Raw genomic sequence first — 17,658 nt, 5'->3', positions numbered from 1 at the left:
GAACTCTGTGAGATGGTTATTTTTATTACCACATTTTATGAAAGAGGAGGGAGGCTCAGAGAAGGTAAGTAACTTACCCAAGGTTCACCCAGCTAGTAAGGGACAAAGCGAGGATCTGAACACCAGCAAGTTTGACACGGTAGCTCCTGTTCTTAACTGTGACCCCAGTCTAACTTCTTCAAATAGTATCAATGAAGCTGAGGTCATTAACCTCCAGAGAGGCAGTCTGCAGGCCTTGGGACATTTCAAGAACAGTTACCTGAGGCCCACAGTGTTTCCCTGGTCAGACACAGTTTTATCCTCATTGGCCACTCGTTAGCAGTGCCAGTGGTGCAGGCCCTGGGGAAATGGGACTTTGCTGACAGTCATGTAATGAAGGCTGATGAGATTCTGTGGAAAGATTTATAGACACAGTGAGAATCCCATATTTAAAGTTTTAGGAAAATGGGGCATTCCTCCCAGTCCTTTGTGGGACTTGATCTAATCACATGCTGGTGAAGAGGTTGTACTTGAACTTTGCAGAGTTGCATTTGAACTTTAAAAAAATCATTAATGGCTTATATAAATGAATTATGTCTAAAACTTGTTTTTATGTTTTAGTTTCTCACCGACGGAATGCTGGTCAGAGAGATGATGGTTGACCCACTGTTAACAAAATATAGGTAAATGAGTTTTTTCTGTCATAACTTTCCTGAAGTTTCCCAAGTCCACAAATAGATTGAGAAGCAGTTGTGGTAATAGCTACCTCAAAGCTTTTCTCTTAACCTTTGCTATTGTGATCTTTGATTTTTTTCTTCAGAATTTGGGTAGTACAGTTCTTTGTAGACAGCCCCAAATGGGCAAATTTAAAGCTCTCATTATTTAAACAGCCTGATGATGTGACCTGTACGTCTTGCCTCTGTTATACCCCAGGAGTGGTAGAGATTGTGGCGACCCAGCACAGCAAACTCACTTAGGCAGTGTGTGTTTGAATATAATACACAGAGTCACGGGTTACTTATCCCTTTGTCTCATCCTTGTGTATCTTTGTCCATCAGTGTAGCAGTGAAGTTGTTCCACTCAGGCTCTGTGGGAGAGGTTGACCCATTAGACTCCTTGGTCTGGAGTGTCACGGCTGTGGTCGTCTGCCCTGTTGGCTGTTTATACAGCTGAGGGCCTTGTTCCAGTTTTTATGTGCTCTGTGGGATTATTGGTTATGATGTCACTAAAATCACTTGTTAAATCCTATTGGAGTTCAATGGGGGTGGTGTAAAGCTCTTTGCTGATAGCAGTAACCACATCCTGTACTTCACTAAGATATGTTGATGTCACCATTTTTGTTAGCTTAAGAATTCCCTCACTGTCAAAGAAGAGTGACTTGGGTTTACTGTTTTTTTTTTTTTTTTTAAGATTTATTTATTTATTTGACAGAGTTAGACAGTGAGAGAGAGATAGAAAGGTCTTCCTTCCATTGGTTCACCCCCCAAATGGCCACCACGGCTGGAGCTACACCGATCCCAAAGCCAAGAGCCAGGTGCTTCTTCTGGTCTCCCATGCGGGTGCAGGGACCCAAGCACTTGGGTCATCCTCCATTGCCCTCCCGGGCCACAGCAGAGAGCTGGACTGGAAGAGGAGCAACCGGGACTAGAACCCGGTGCCCATATGGGATGCCGGCGCCGCAGGCGGAGGATTAACCAAGTGAGCCATGGTGCCAGCCCCAGTTGGGTTTACTGTTGATACAAGGTGATTGCATGAGGGCTAAAGACCCAGAAGTCCATGTGGAGGTCCAAATGGGATGATGTGGGATGGTTGGTCAGATGCCCACTGAGAGCTTCCCCTCTGATCCTTAGTGCCATCATGCTGGATGAAGCCCACGAGAGGACCTTATACACTGACATTGCCATCGGTTTGCTAAAAAAGGTATGACTTCATTGCCGGAGTTCTGTGTTTTTGTTTAGTTGCCTGAGTAGGAAAGTAACTGTAGCAATTTGGGAAATCCAGCAAAATTTAAAAAATAATTTTTTAAAGTTCATAATCCTACCCATTCAGAGAAAATTGTTGGTGGGATGTTTGCTACTTGTATCTGTTTGGGCTTACTGGGGGCTGGATTGTATGTGCTAATTTGTGTCTTGCATGTTTCCCATAACATTTCATCAAGATCATTTCTCTCTGTCATTAAATATCCTTTGAACACATTATTTTTAATGACTATTTAATAATATGTCTCTACCCTAAAGTATTTAACTCTTCTCTTACTCTTAGGCCTATATATGGCTTTCAGATGTTACATACTTTTTAAATACTGTTGTAGTAACTATCCTTGTAATTAAATGTGTTGTATTTCTGTTTATTTTCTCTCTCTCTCTCTTTTTTTTTTTTTTTAAGATTTATTTATTTACTTGAGAGGCATAATTACAGAGAGAAAGGGAGAGACAGAGAGGTCTTCCATCTGCTGGTTCACTCCCCAAATGGCTGCAACAGCCAGAGCTGTACCAATCCGAAGGCAGGAGCCAGGAGCTTCTTCCAGGTCTCCCATGTGGGTGCAGGGGTCCAAGCACTTGAGCCATCTTCTACTACTTTCCCTGGCCATAAACAGATAGCAAGATTAGAAGTGGAACAGCTGGGACTCGAACTAGTGCCTATATGGAATGCCAGCTCCACAGGCGGAGGCTTAACCTACTATGCCACAGCGCTGCCCCCTTCTCTCCTTTTTAACTTTTCATTATGAAAGTTTCAAATATACCTAGAGTAGGGAAAAGGGTATAAAGACCCCATGTGTCTAAATTGGCTTCGATAATACAATTCATGGCCAATTTTAAAAATGATTTTATTTATTTATAAGGAAGGCAGAATTGGAGAGAGAGAGAGAGAGAGAGAGAGAGAGAGATCTTCCATCCATTGGTTTACTTGCCAAATGGTTGCTATGGCTAGGACTGGGCCAGGCCAAAACCAGGAGCCTGGAACTCCATCCAGGTCTTCCACATGGCTGGCTGGGGCCCAGTACTTAGGTCATCTTTCTCTGCTTTCCCAGGCACATTAGCAGGGAGCTGGATTGGTAGTGGGACTTAAACCAGTGGCTTACTTGGTTAATCCTCCGCCTTACGGTGCTGGCATCCCATATGGGTGCCAGGTTCTAGTCCCGGTTGCTCCTCTTCCAGTCCAGTTCTCTGCTGTGGCCAGGGAGGGCACTGGAGGATGGTCCAAGTGCTTGGGTCCCTGCACCCTTGTGGGAGACCAGGAAGAACCTCCTGGCTCCTGGCTTCGGATTGGTGCAGCGCCGGCCGTAGCAGCCATTTGGGGGGGTGAACCAACGGAAGGAAGACCTTTCTCTCTGTCTCTCTCTCTCACTGTCTATAACTCTACCTGTCAAATAAAAAAAAAAAAAGAATAAATCAGTGCTCATATGGGATGACTGTAACCCACTGTGCTGAAATGCTAGCCTCAAGACCGATTTTTTAAAAGATTCCTTCTTTCCTTCCTTCCTTCCTGTCTGTCTGTCTGTCTTGATTAAAGGCAGAGTGATAGACTTGAGATCTTCCTTCAGTGGTATATTCCACAAATGGCCACAACAGCCAAGCCAAAGCCAGGAGCTAAGAAATGGGTGGCAGGGGCCCACATACTTGAGCCATTACCTACTGCCTCCTGGGTGTATGCTGGCGGGAAGCTGGATTGGAAGCAAAGTAGATGGGACTTGAACCAGGCCCTGTGATATTACCTATAAGGGTCCCAAGCAGCAACTTAACACATTGTACCACAATCTGTCCCTCATGGCTAGCATTGTTTTGACCTGATCTTCATTTTCTCTTCCCTTCCCTTATTTTATGTTTGTTTTCTTTGTACAAATTTCTGGTCATAGGAATCTAGAAAGAAGTGGCAAAACAGGGTGATTAAGAACATGGGCTCTGGGGCCGATGCCATGGCTCACTTGGCTAATCCTCTGCCTGCGGCACTGGCAACCAGGTTCTAGTCCTGGTTGGGGTGCTGGGTCCTAGTCCCGGTTGCTGCTCTTCCAGGCCAGCTCTCTGCTGTGGCCCTGGAAGGCAGTGGAGGATGGCCTAAGTGCTTGGGTCCTGCACCTGCGTGGGAGACCAGGAGGAAGCACCTGGCTCCTGGTCTCAGATCGGTGCAGTGCGCTGGCCGTGGCGGCCATTTGGGGAGTGAACCAAAGGAAGGAAGACCTTTCTCTCTGTCTCTCTCACTGTCTATAACTCTTTCTCTGTCTTTCTCTCTCACTGTCTAACTCTGCCTCTCAAAAAAAAAAAAAAAAAAAAAAAAGAAAAGAACATGGGCTCTGGGTCAGACTGCCTGGGCTCAAATTCTCTGCGGAGTGACTTGTTTCTAAAATGAGGATAATAGTGGTCTCTTTATTATGCTGTATGTCTACTTTCTTATATGGTGACCGCTAGCCATCTGTGATTTTTAAAAGTCTAGTTTCTGTATTTCAGGGGCTTTATGGCTGCATATAGCTAGTGACTACTGCCCTGGCCTGTATAGATAAGGGAATTCATTGAAGAGAGTTCTATGGGCTGTAGCTCCTACATCATAATTTGGTGTGAGGCTTGCCTAAGGTAATGTAAAACTGAGGGTGCTAGACTCAGGTACCTTTGCAGGTAAGAGAAGATGCCGCCGCTGTGGGAGCATGTCCATAGATTCATGAGGGGAGAGGGCTGCATTTCAGGTGTTTGTAGCCCCCTTAGCCAGGCATTTTTGTGCAGTGTGTACTTGACACGCATGTATGCAGGGACTCTGGAATAGCACCTGACATAGAATATATTAGCTGCTATTTTCTTTAAAAGATTTATTTATTTATTTGTAAGTCAGAGAGAAAAGGAGAGGCAGAAAGAGAGAGAGGTTTTCCATCTACTGATTGACTCCCCAGTTGGCCAAAATGGTCGGAGCTGTGCCAATCTGAAGCCAGGAGCCAGGAGCTTCTTCTGGGTCTCCCACGTGGGTGCAGGGGCCCAAGGGACTTAGGCCATCTTCTACTGCTTTCCCAGGCCATAGCAGAGAGCTGGATCAGAATTGGAGCAGCCGGGTCTTAAACCGGCGCCCATACAGGATACTGGCAGTGCAGGCTCCAGATTAACCTGCTATGCCACAGCGTTGGCCCCAGCTGCTATTTTCTTTATCTTCTTCCTTGACCAAAGATTGGACATTATTATCCTTGAGAGGAGTTATCACTGGGAACAGTAGAGTAAGAAGGCCTGTTTCATTGAACCTTTGCCAATACTGAATATTAGCCTAAAAAATAAATCCTTGGGGTGTGATAGATCAAAAAAGAAAATCTTAGCTCCTGTTGTTTTGGTGTATATTTTTGCTATAGTTTATTTGATTATTTCTTTTATGCCTGTTGAATACCCGTTTCTTGGGATAACTGTTAATGTCCATGTTTTCCTTTGCTTTTAATATACTTTTTCATGTTTTTAACTTTGTATACTTAGGCAATATTCCAAGACCCAGGTGTAAGGAAATGATGGTTTTATTCTTAGTAAATTCAAATTCAGGTCCTAAGACCCCTTTATACTTTCTGGAATTTTTCTTTGTTTCTTCTTTAGGAGAATCCTGCTAATTTGCAAAATGAGAAGCAATAATGTATTAGCCCACTTTTATTTATGATATTAACAGTTATTAATTGGTGGTCATTCTTACTTCATTTATCAGCTCCTTGTCCCCCTAAAATACACACGCAGGATTGTTTTGAGGTCATAAGCATTGCATTGTTACCATTGGTTCCTGGTATGTTCTTTTTCAGATTCAGAAAAAGCGAGGGGATCTCCGACTGATTGTGGCTTCAGCCACCCTGGATGCAGAAGTAAGAGCAGTCCTTCCCCATGGAACCCCCTCCCCCACTGTCCCATGCACACACACACGTATACACACTGGAATCATTGGACACGTGCCTGGAAAGTTACATCTAGCGAGAGCTTATCTTTGACAGAGTGGCCTGCCTTCCTCTTGTAGCCATCTCATGTCCTAGATTCCATATCATCATAGCAGCCTCCTTTTCAGCTGTGGGTGGAAATTAGCCTGTAATTAAGTAAGTTCATAACTGCCTGCTTGTTTTGTTTCTCTACATGCTGTCTTTCTTTTCACACAAGCAGCTTCTTTTTACTGCTCTTTTCAGTATGAGGCTTTAGTTCTTGAATTTATTTATGACGATAGCACATATTTAGATTTTTTTTATGCAATTGAAGAGTTCCCTGTATGTATAATTTCCATGTTAAAATTATTTTCTGGCCAAGTATACATTATTTTTATTCCTCAATGACTGATATTTTAGCTCTAACAGCCGTTCATCTCTACAGTGACTTCTGGCCACTTGGCTCTGCATACACACACACTAAGCATGGTGCTAGCTGACAGTGATCATACACTCTGCCTCCTGGGGGATGCAGACACATTAACAGCTGCTTGTAGAGCAGTGTGTTCAAGGTGCTGCGGCAGCCAAAGAGGAGCACTCACTTCCAGCTGGCTGGGAGGTGTCCAGAAACTTTCAGAGGAGTTGACATCCCCAGCTGGACTTGAAAGAGTCACAGAAATTTGCTGGATGGGCAGAGGTGGGGCAGGACACCATGTAAGAATGATAGGGATGTGAAGCCGTGTGTTCAAGGAGCCATGAGTGTCATCTTGCCTGCCTGGCCCTGTGTGGGTGATCCATCCCCGAAACACCACTCTGACTTCTTCCCCTTCACCCTGTCCAGTGCTGCCTACACTGTAGCTGCTCAGATATGCTCTGCTCTGGGGGACCATCCCACCCCAGACATCCTCATGACTTCCCTCATTTCACTCGTCTTGATCAGCTTTTACCTGCTTTTGAGAGACCTTTCCTGACCATCTTACCTAAAACAGCGCCTCTGCTGCTCTATGTGCCCAGCACTCACCGCTGCCTCACTTGGTTTGCATGCCCAAGTGTTTGTTGTGTGTCTCTCATCACTAAGTGGTAAACTCCACGAAGTTTATTATCCTGTATTCTCCACCTAAAACAGTGTCTGGCACAGCGTAGGTGCTTGGGTGGGATGAATTTTGATTGAACGAGAAACAATGGGAAATTGAAGTGGAGAGATTGACAGGAGTTGTATGTTGGAAGGCCTTACAGCTAAGGAAAGATAGATGAACTCCGTTGTGCACCTGGTTGGGAACCATAGGAGGGTATGGGCAGGGCAGTGACTTGATGATTTTTGGGTTCTAGGAAGATCATTCTTGGTGCTGTGTGGAAGAGGGTAGATGTGAACATGCTGCTCAGAAGACCAGTTCTGTAAAGCAGGTGATGTCAAGAGGGCCTGGCTCCTGGCCTCCTTGTGGCTTTAGGGAAGCAGAACAGCTTAGAAAAAACACTTTGGCTGAGAGAGATCCTACATGTGCGCCTCACCTGTTCACTGGCTGTAGGGTATTGTTGTGTTCGTCTGCCCATGGTGACATTTGTGTTCCTCCTTTGACTAATTCTCATCTCCTTCACACTTGATATCTACTGGAATGCTCTGTTGAGGACTCCGGGTGACCCCACCTCCAGTTAGCTCCTTTGTGACCAGAGATGCACCAAGCATCGCTTTTATCTTCCTCACTTGCCTCTCTCTCTTTTAAAAATTATTGATCACATTTCAAAGTGATTCCAAACAGGTCTTATTGTGTTGAAAACTGTAATAGCCAATTCTTTTCTTAGATTTCTTGTAAATTAATACTTACTAATTGCTCACAAGTGCCCTTCATTGTCTTTTGGTGTGGCGCAGAGATTTAACAAATTAGTTCTGCCTGTAGTAGTTGTTGGAACTGACTTTCTGGAAGTAAGTTTTATTTTTTTAAGAGAAAGACAGCTGCAGGCCTTTGTCGTACTTGTGTGCTGGGAGGTGGGGCTGCTGGCACTTGGGCAGCTCTCCTCTGGGCCCTTGGGAGGCTATAGCAGTTCCTTCCTCCATCCCCACCCCTCCTGAACATCCCCTGTGAGGGAGCAGGCAGGTACTTGTGTGTGACTTGGTCCTGTGTGAGGGGCAGGGTGGATGGATGAGGCCTGTGTCAGGTGTGGTTTGCATGTTCTCATGCGAGTGAGGGGGTAGGGAGGAAGGGTTTGAGTGGACTGAGGAGGGCATGAGTCAAGAAGACTGTGTGGGCATGGGACAGGGGGTGGCTCAGGTTGCTTATGATCTAGAGGCTGAGGGGACTGAGCATTCACCCTCAGCAGGTGCTGGGTCTTTGAAGAATTCCATGCTGCCCAGAGGGGTGGGATTGCACCTGCTGTGGTTTCCATCCCCTGGGGCGGGAAGGAAGCTAAGCAGTTTGATGAGGGCTGATTGGGTCGTCACCTTGAGCAGCTTAGCTGTTTTGTTTATATGAGCACAATTAAGTAAGCAATTATATAACATGGCTGGGTATAATTACCAAGTACGGACAGACCATTGTGTCACAGGATACTGTTTTGCTCGTGCACTTCATTCACGTAGCAGAAAATACGATTACTGGGGCATCCACTGTTTTTTTTTTTGTCTCAAATCCATTACTTAGATTGCTTTCTCTTACCAGATTCCTGGAGAAGGAACTTGGGGTCAGCTGGGGTCAAGTCCCACTCTGGGCTGATCTGCTGGGCTAGGGGAGGCTGGCCCCGGGGTGGGTGTGTTGGTTAGATATGGCTGCGGCAGCCTGCTCCTGGTGTTAGGTCAGAGCATCTTCCGGGGAAGAAGCTGTTGCAAATGTCCACACCACTTGAAGTTCCTTTCACAGACAGGGCCCTTCCTCTGTGATGTGAGGTCTCGCTGTAAGTCTACATCTGGGTGGCGCCACATCCTTCAGCCAACTCAGACTCTGCTTTTCTATGTGTGTTGAACTCATCTCACTCTCTCAGAGAGAGAGAGAGAGAGAGAGAGAGAAGTCTTCCATCCGCTGGTTCACTCCCCAGTTGGCCACAGTGGCCGGAGCTGTGCTGATCCAAAGCCAGGAGCCAGGAACTTCCTCCAGGGCTTCCCATGTGGGTGCAGGGACCCAAGGACTCAGGTCATCTGCTGCTGCTTTCCCAGGCCGTAGCAGAGAGCTGTATTGGAAATGGAACAGCCCATATGGGATGCTGGCACTGCAGGCAGCGGCTTTTCCTGCTATGTCACGGTGCCGGCCCCACTCTCCCAGTTTCTTGATTCTGCCTCAAGCTTCCTGCACTGTTGATGCTCATATTTATTTGCTTTTATGTGTATTTGATATTTCCAAATAAAGAGGAAGCGTAGGTTCACAGTTAACCCTGTCCTTGACATCTGGCAGCACCTACTCCTTAGCGGCTCAGGTTAGCTATCCACTCACACAGACTTATCAGGGCGTTCTCCTCTTCCCTGTCTGCATGGCTTTAAAATCTTAAATGCTCTGGAAGTCATCCTCCTTCTCATGCAGCTGCTGGAGTCCTGCCCTCTCCCCTCTCTTCGTCTTCCTTGGTGGCTTCTGCTTGCACTCCTTTGCTGGTTGCTTGTCCTCCCTTGCTCTACCTCGCAGGGTAGAGAATGGTGTGGCCATGGGCTGTCTCTTCTCTTAGGAACACCTTCTACATCCTCATCCAGCTCTGCTGTCATCCTGAGGGAAACTTCCTGTTCCCAGCCAGCGATGGTCCCCCTTGTTCCTAATGCTCAGTCAAGGGATCTGCTGCCTCCATGAATGCTTCCCGGAGAGCCGGTGGTTACTGCCCTGTCATTCTCCCAGATTGTAGCTTGCAGGTCTTTTCTGGTCATCTGCCTCTGGTTTGTTTCGTGTAGGGCTCTCGTTGCATTTGTCTGCTCAGGGCTGTTTTCTCTTTGTGGGTATGTGGGGGGCTCTGTTCTCCCTTGTTGGCTCCTCACTTCTGCCCCTGTGCTGTGCATTTCATAAGCATGCAGGAAGGCAGCAGAAGTGACTTGAAGGAAATTTCCCCTAGAGGACCATGAAGAGGGCCGCTGTGTGCAGCTGGGCACAGCACAGGGGACTCTTGTGGTGTGAGGCACTTTTGTCCATGCTTACTCCTTCCAGATGCAACTTTGAGGTTGGTGTGGAGCATCCTAGTGTTCTGTTGTTAAAACCAATCTACTCAAGTACCCCTCGAACCCATTCACTCTGGGTTTGGTGCAGTTCATTAATGTGGCTCCTAGACTCCTGGGTTTTCAGCAGCAGGGATGGGCTTGTTTTGTAAAGACACCAAATAGGGAAGCAGAGCAGACAATTGCAGAGCCAAGCTTCAGGGAGACTGGAATATAGTTGGAAGGTCATTCAAAATCAGATACTGGGCACCTCCCTACCACCATACACACACACACACACACACACACACACACACACACAGGGTCTCTGTCCCCTGTCTCCTGCTCACTCACCTGCCAGTGTTGTCACTGAGCACTTTTCTCAGTCTTGGCTTCTCTGGGTAGCTGGTGATCATATCTTCCAAGATGGGGTCTTTAGTGGTGTCTCCTTCCCTCCTCGTTGGCCAGAACTCACAGTCCCTGCCTCTCTCTGGGCTGCAGATCAGGTGATTAAGTGCCATTGAGTGCGATGTAGCCAGCTCTTTGGGGGAAACTTCCAAGAGCGGCTTCTCCTATCGGGAACTGTGGGAGTGTCAGAGCAGGGTCTGACCCTGCAGCAGACCTGCCCCATTCTGAGCGTTGTGTGGCACCTGTGTGACATACAAGGCTGGAGAAGCTACTGACCCTGCCTTCGGGCGTCCTAAAATCTGTTGGAAAGTCACAGTGGTTACTTGTATGTATCAGTAACTGCAGTGCCAGGAAATACCTGCTGTTCACAGAAGGGAAGTTTCCTTTATGAATTATAACCATGTGTCACCAGATCTGTCTGTGCTCTTGGGTTAGAGCTACACACCAGCCTGCCTTAATTGTGTTAAACTTGAATTACAGCTTTTGACCCGGCCTTTGGTTCTGTAAAATACAGGGGATAGTAATAAAATAAATAATACCATAACTACATGTTAACTCAGGTGTATTACTAAACACACTTTAAAATCTAACCTTTGTAATTTTATCAAAGGTTCAATAAAGAGTCATTGGAATGTGGTTTCCCATAATTTCAAGAAGAAATATGTGAATTTTAAAAATTGTTTTGCATCCACTGATTTGTATTACACATATGTAATCCTTGTCACCCTCTCTTCTCACCAGTTTTATTTTAGTATTTTTTTATGAATGACTATGAACATTTTTTAGAGAAATAAAGAATTGATTTTTTTTTTATAGAAATTTCGAGATTTCTTTAATCAGAATGAAACCAGTGACCCAGCCCGGGATACGTGTGTGATCCTGACAGTGGAAGGGCGAACATTCCCAGTGGATATCTTTTACCTTCAAAGGTTTGATAATGCTTGAATTCTTGCTGGGAGTGATTAGTGGAATAGGCCTGATGTGCAGAATGACAGGGAGCTGCGTCTGCTTACAGCCTCAGAGGTGAAGGGGAGGAGCGTGTTTGTGTCTCCTGTCACCGATTGAATGTTCTGATGTGCAAATGTCCATGAGAGCAGAGTAGGAAGGGGACTTGATAGTTTCAGACCTGAGGTTTACAAAGCCACCTATCATTGGGGGCGGTATTGTTGGTTTCCATCATCTGGGTCTCAGCTCTCTGGATCCTTAGCAAGAAGCCCTGTTTGGCATTTTTGGGGGGAGTGCCCTGGGACAAGAAAGAGGCCATCCTTGTTCCTGTATTTAATCACTGGGCAAACAAAGATTGGAAGCCTGGTCCAGTGGCAGACAATCCAGAGAGTTGTGAACTTGGCTTCTGAGTTGTTCTGGCTGGAAAAAAATTATCTAGGAGAGTGGGATTCAGTCCTGGCAGCACAACTCCTGATTTTCACTGGCCTAGCATCTTTGCATGTTAAAAGTAACACATCTGTTTACATGTGTGTATTACTTATGTTTCTTTGCATATAAAGCTAAATAATAGTAGTTAAGATATAATTATTGGATATTTTTGAATGCTGCATTGTAAAAGAGAATTAAAAAAAATGTATCTCTATATTAATTACCTGCTGGGCAGGCCCAAGCCAACTTTTGTGAGGCTTTGTTGCTGGATCATGAGGGTAAATGATCTATGATTAACAAGCATATTCTGGTGATGAATTTATCCCATACGTCTTTTCAGTCCTGTTCCAGATTATATCAAATCAACTGTGGAAACTGTGGTGAAAATTCATCAGACAGAGGCAGATGGAGACATATTAGCATTTCTCACTGGCCAGGTAATGCCCGGGGACCTCTCAGTGGTGAACAGACTTGTTAAGGCAGCACCAGGACTGATACAGAGCCCTGTTACTCTGCTCAGCCACTTATTTCACTTTGTGTTATATTTTGGGGTTACTTTATTGAACGAAAACTTGTTTGGGTCGATGTCATTTATCTGACTTGCTCATCTGGAAGTGTTTAGCACCTGCCCCTGCTCTCTGGAGGGTTAAATGGATTTAAAATTTGTTACCCAGTTCCTAAGTAAAGTGGGTAGTTGAGGCAGTGGATGTTGTATTTGGGGCACTGTGCTGCATGTGTGTTGCCGCCATGTACCTTTTCCCAGTCAGCACTTCTAGCTCATCCTGGGGGTGGTCAGTGGCCACGTGACTAGAAAAATGATGGGACAATCCCAAGTACTCACTCAGGGTTGTAGCACGTTCAGAACTACCCTCCAGCTATCATCTTTTCCACTGCAAACATTTTCCACAGTCCGGCAATCTCTGCTGGGGAGAGCTTATAATAATGTTATATGCCACAACTTGTCTGTGTGCATGAGATGCCTGGTTTGCCCCGGTACATAAGAGCTGAGTCAGATAGTGTTTGTTGTTATTTATTGGGAACTCTTCTCTGCAGATAGTTTAGGAGTTGATATCGCAGTTGCAGATTTTCACTCCACTGGAACATCGTTCAGTAGCAGTTATTATGTATCGTCCCAGAGAGGAACGTGACAGCTCTGACATTTACCAGTCTTTCCAAAATTAAACTCCTGAGCTTAACTTGCCTTTTCTTTCAGTAGAATAAAATGACATGCTCAAAAGTGGTCTGTTTCTTTGGTTCCCGGGTCAATGCTCTTTAGGAAGAGGTCGAAACCGTTGTGTCTATGCTGATGGAGCAGGCTCGGGCGCTTGCACGCACAGGCATGAAGAAACACCTCCGGATCCTCCCCATGTATGCAGGGCTGCCTTCGTTTGAGCAGATGAAAGTGTTTGAGAGGGTGTCACGCAGCGTCCGAAAGGTGAGGCTGTTCTGATGACCCCGAGTGTTCGCAACCGTCTGTTAGTGCCCCTTTGTTATGTACTAGAAGGATTAAGAAGTTTTTACTAATATGTAATTATATGTAATATGGGATACAATGTAATACTTTATGACATGTATACAGTGTGTCCTGATCAAATCTCTTTTGATGTTACTTTGTGTTTGGAGTCTGGAGCTCCTTCTACTGGCTCGTGCAATATATACTGGGTTGTGGTGAGCTGTGGTCACCCCTCTATACTGTGTGACACTAGGAACTTGCTCCTTCTGTTTGACTACTTTGCTGCCTGTCATCTAAATTCCTATCCCCTCCTGCCTCTACCAGCCTCTGGTAATCACTATTCTGTGTTCAGATTGAGTTTGGAATTTTATTTTTTTTTATTTGACAGGTAGAATTATAGACAGAGAGAGACAGAGAGAAAGGTCTTCCCTCCGTTGGCTCACTCCCCAAATGGCCGCCACGGCCGGCGCTGCACCCATCCAAAGCCAGGAGCCAGGTGCCTCTTCCTGGTCTCCCATGTGGGTGCCCAGGCCCAAAAACTTGGGCCATCCTCTACTGCCCTCCTGGGCCACAGCAGAGAGCTGGACTAGAAGAGGAGCAACTGGGACTAGAAGAACCCGGTGCCCATATGGGATGCTGGTGCCACAGGCAGAGGATTAGCCAAGTGTGCCACGGCGCCGGCTCTTTTTTTTTTTTTGAAGTAAAACTTAGTAAACGGGAAGGTTTCTTTTGAGAATGTTAGATTCATGCCTCTGTATAGTAAATCTAAGAGCACACAATAAATAAATATTGTGAACATACTTAAGCCTGCCCCACAGAAGGGTCCCTCTGACAGTAGTTATCAGAGCCTGTGTCTTCTCTTTGTTTCTCTTCTCCCTGCCCAATATTTCCCATGATGCAATACTACCTTGGCATATGGGACTGTTTTGGTGGATTGTGGTCAGTTGGGAACAATAGATAAGTCACTATCCGTGATTGCTAAACCATTTGCTTTAAGTATCAGTTTGCCTATAGAGCCAAGTTTAAATCAATTAATTTGAGGTGTGGCTTTCAAATATTTAGCCTTGAAATTGGGGTGAGGTAGGGTGTGGTGGGAAGAATGGTTAGAGGGAGCCAGCAGGCAGCCAGTCTACCTGTTGTTCCTTGGTCTCCTGTTCCCCACCCTTGTGTGCCTTAATACGCTTTTCTCTGCCATTAGATGAGAAATGCTCAAAGTCAGCTTGTAGTTGCTACTTATCAACAGGTGGCAGAAAATGAAGTAGACGAGGGAGTCTGAGAATCCACTCCCAACTTCAGACCACTTGGAAGAGGGCCCAGAGTCTGGACCAGAGGGACAGGGCAACTCAAGTCAACCAAGCAGGCCTGGCTTCCATCACTGAGTTACTGTGTTCTCTGGGATGAGTTACTTAACCTCAAGTCTCAGTTTTTGAAGTTGTAAAACATAAGTAATAGCAACTTTTAGATAGGTGGTTTTATGATATAAACTCTTAACTTTCAAATACATAAAAATGGTAGGAATATTTTATTAAAATGATCATTTTATAAAATGATTTTTTTTTGACAAGCAGAGTGGACAGTGAGAGAGAGAGACAGAGAGAAAGGTCTTCCTTTGGCCATTGGTTCACCCTCCAATGGCCGCCACGGCCGGCGTATCGCGCTTATCCGAAGCCAGGAGCCAGGTGCTTCTCCTGGTCTCCTGTGCGGGTGTAGGGCCCAAGGACCTGGGCTATCTTCCACTGCACTCCCGGGACACAGCAGAGAGCTGGCCTGGAAGAGGGGCAACCGGGACAGAATCCGGCACCCCGACCGGGACTAGAACCCTGTGTGCCGGCACTGCTAGGCGGAGGATTAGCCTATTGAGCCGCGGCGCCGGCCTATAAAATGATTTTTAAACAGTGTTTGTTTTCATCTTGATAACAGGCAGGGAGAGAGAGAAAGCACATTTTTTGAAGGATTTATTTATGTATTTATCAGGCAGAGTTACAGAGAGAGATCTCCATCCACTGATTCTCTCTCTAGATGGCTGCAGCGGCCCTGGCTGGGCCAGGCTGAAACCAGGAGTTGGGAATTTCATAGGGGTCTCCTATGTGGGTGTCAGGGGCCCAAGTACTTGGGCCATCTTCTGCTGCTTTTCTCAGGCCATTAACAGGGAGCTGGATTGGAAGTACAGCAGCTGAGAAATGAACTGGTGCCTATGAGATGCTGGCATTGCAGGTGGCATCTCTACCCACTGTGCCACAGTGTTAGTCCTGAAAGTGTGTTTCAGTGTGCTGGTTCACTCCCCAAATGCCTGTGACAGCTGGCCCAGGCCAAAGTGAGGAGCCCTGCACTGCCTCTGGGTCTCCCATGCGGGTTGCAGGGTGCATTAGCAGAAAGCTTGATCAGAAGCAGGGGAGCAGACTCAAACCAGTGCTCTGGTATGGGATGCTGGAGTCCCAAGCAGCTGCTTAATCCGCTGCACCGCAGGGCCGACCTCTACAAAATGAGTTTGATCAAATGATCAGTAAGACGTAGAGTACCTGTGAAGAGTTCTCAGTGTATATACTTGTTTCCTGATGCTGAGAAACCACAGCAGCAGCCCCTGGTGTACTTGGAATACAAGCCAACTATCCCAGGAGTTTCAGAGAGCACACGTCTCATCAAGGGATGATTTAGAGGGGCCTTGGCCTCTCCCTGCAACCTCATGTACTTAATCTGTGCTCTGTACTCCTACCTTTGAGCTGTGCTCCTGTTTGTGTCTGAGTGGAATTGGCTGCTGCTTGTTGCTCAGGCCTCCGCTCGTAATCGTCTTCCAGAGAGCCTTTCCCTGGCCATGTGGTTGAAAGCAGCATGCCCCATTATCGTCCTCTTAGAGCATATAATGTACATGTCTCTGCTGTATCATTGCATACCAGTATTACGTGGTTGTATTTTGTCCCTCTGAAATTTTCTACTTGTTTCTTTTTACCACATCTCCACCCCAGACGCTCATGCTGTAAATTGGGAGAGGAGGGCCCTGTCTGTGTTCCTCATATATCCCCAGGAGCTAGAGCAGCACCTGGCCAAGTGCAGCCCCTCAGAAAGCAGAGCTGGCCCTTTGTATCCACAGCTTCCACATCCACAGATTCAACAATTAGGACTGAAGATGCGTCCCAACTGAACAAGGCTTCCCCCCTTGTTAGCATTTCCTAGATAATATAACACATTTACATAGCATTTATATTGTAGGAAATCAAGGGATGATTTAGAGCTTACGGGAGCCTGTGCATAGGCCATATGGAAATACTGTAGCTTTTTACATGAGAAACTTGGGCATCTGTGGATTTTGGTGCCTGAGGGTGTCTTGAGACCACTTCCTTGAGAGAGAGAACTGAGAAATGATGTAGCTGTAATGTGAACAGATAAGTGAGTGTACCTGTACAGGTTGCTGATTTACCTGGATTGTGTGAATATTTACCATGTCCCAATTTCTGAGCTCTAATTGCCTTATATATACATTTTTTTAAAAAGCTTTATTTATTTATTTATTTGAAAGTCAGAGTTACACAGAGAGAGGAGAGGCAGAGGCAGAGAGAGAGGTCTACCATCCAATGGTTCACTCTCCAATTGGCCGCAAAGGCCAGAGCTGCGCTGATCCGAAGCCAGGAGCCAGGAGGTTCTTCCGGGTCTCCCACGCGGGTGCAGGGGCCCAAGGAGTTGGGCCATCTTCTACTGCTTTCCAAGGCCATAGCAGAAAGCTGGATAGGAAGTGGAGCAGCCAGGTCTTGAACCTGCGCCCATATGGAATGCCGGCGCTTCAGGCCAGGGTGTTAACCTGCTGTGCCACAATGCTCACCCCTTATGTATACATCTTATTTAATCCCGTCAGCAGCCCTGGGGGCTCAGGAGGTTAAGTAACTTGTCCATAGGGTTAGGGAGAATCCAAACCCACAATACCCTGGCCCTGAAGCTTGTGTTCTCATGTGTCCCAAACTGTTGCTGACAGATTCTCAACACTGGAAGCACCATTCAGTCTTTGAGGATTGTTAACAGTTTATTCAAAGTGGAAAGAGTAAGACTTCTCTTGTTTTCTTCTTTCTGTGGGGAACTTAGGTGATCGTGGCCACGAACGTGGCAGAGACCTCCATTACCATCAGTGGCATCGTGTATGTGATCGACTGTGGCTTCGTGAAGCTCCGGGCCTACAATCCCAGGACAGCAATTGAGTGCTTAGTGGTGGTGCCTGTGTCCCAGGCGTCAGCCAACCAGCGAGCAGGACGTGGTGGGCGCAACCGCTCGGGAAAGTGTTACCGCCTTTATACAGGTTGGTATGGCTTTCCTGAAGGGTTTCTGACCTTCTTCTCATGGTCAGCTGGGTGGAGAACATAGCAGATACTTCCCCTAATGGCAGAACTTAGCATAAAATCCAGCCCTCCCTCCCACCCAGGACCCCATGCAGTCTACCCACTGCCTTCCTTACTCTAAACACAGCATTCCTTTGCTGCTACTCCCTGTTGGTCGAAACCA

The 17,658-nt window shown here is 46.4% G+C and overlaps 1 protein-coding gene across 2 annotated transcripts in view; it reads left to right on the top strand.

The window, feature by feature from the left end:
- The window catches only part of DHX35 (DEAH-box helicase 35), a 74,459-nt gene that overhangs the window by 24,669 nt on the left and 32,132 nt on the right, over positions 1–17,658 (top strand). For both annotated transcript variants that reach the window (XR_011379898.1, XM_002710767.5), the window contains exons 6-12: positions 601–662; positions 1,830–1,899; positions 5,732–5,791; positions 11,163–11,275; positions 12,061–12,157; positions 12,997–13,155; positions 17,245–17,455. Coding sequence is in view for 1 of the 2 variants with exons in the window: in XM_002710767.5 (XP_002710813.4) it covers positions 601–662; positions 1,830–1,899; positions 5,732–5,791; positions 11,163–11,275; positions 12,061–12,157; positions 12,997–13,155; positions 17,245–17,455 (772 nt within the window). In the remaining variant the exon portion in view is untranslated. The remainder of the gene's footprint in view (positions 1–600; positions 663–1,829; positions 1,900–5,731; positions 5,792–11,162; positions 11,276–12,060; positions 12,158–12,996; positions 13,156–17,244; positions 17,456–17,658) is intronic.

Source organism: Oryctolagus cuniculus, chromosome 11, assembly GCF_964237555.1.
Source record: "Oryctolagus cuniculus chromosome 11, mOryCun1.1, whole genome shotgun sequence".
Classification (NCBI taxonomy): domain Eukaryota; kingdom Metazoa; phylum Chordata; class Mammalia; order Lagomorpha; family Leporidae; genus Oryctolagus; species Oryctolagus cuniculus.
The sequence above is the reverse complement of the archived record's forward strand: the minus strand, read 5'-3'. Positions and strand labels throughout refer to the sequence as shown.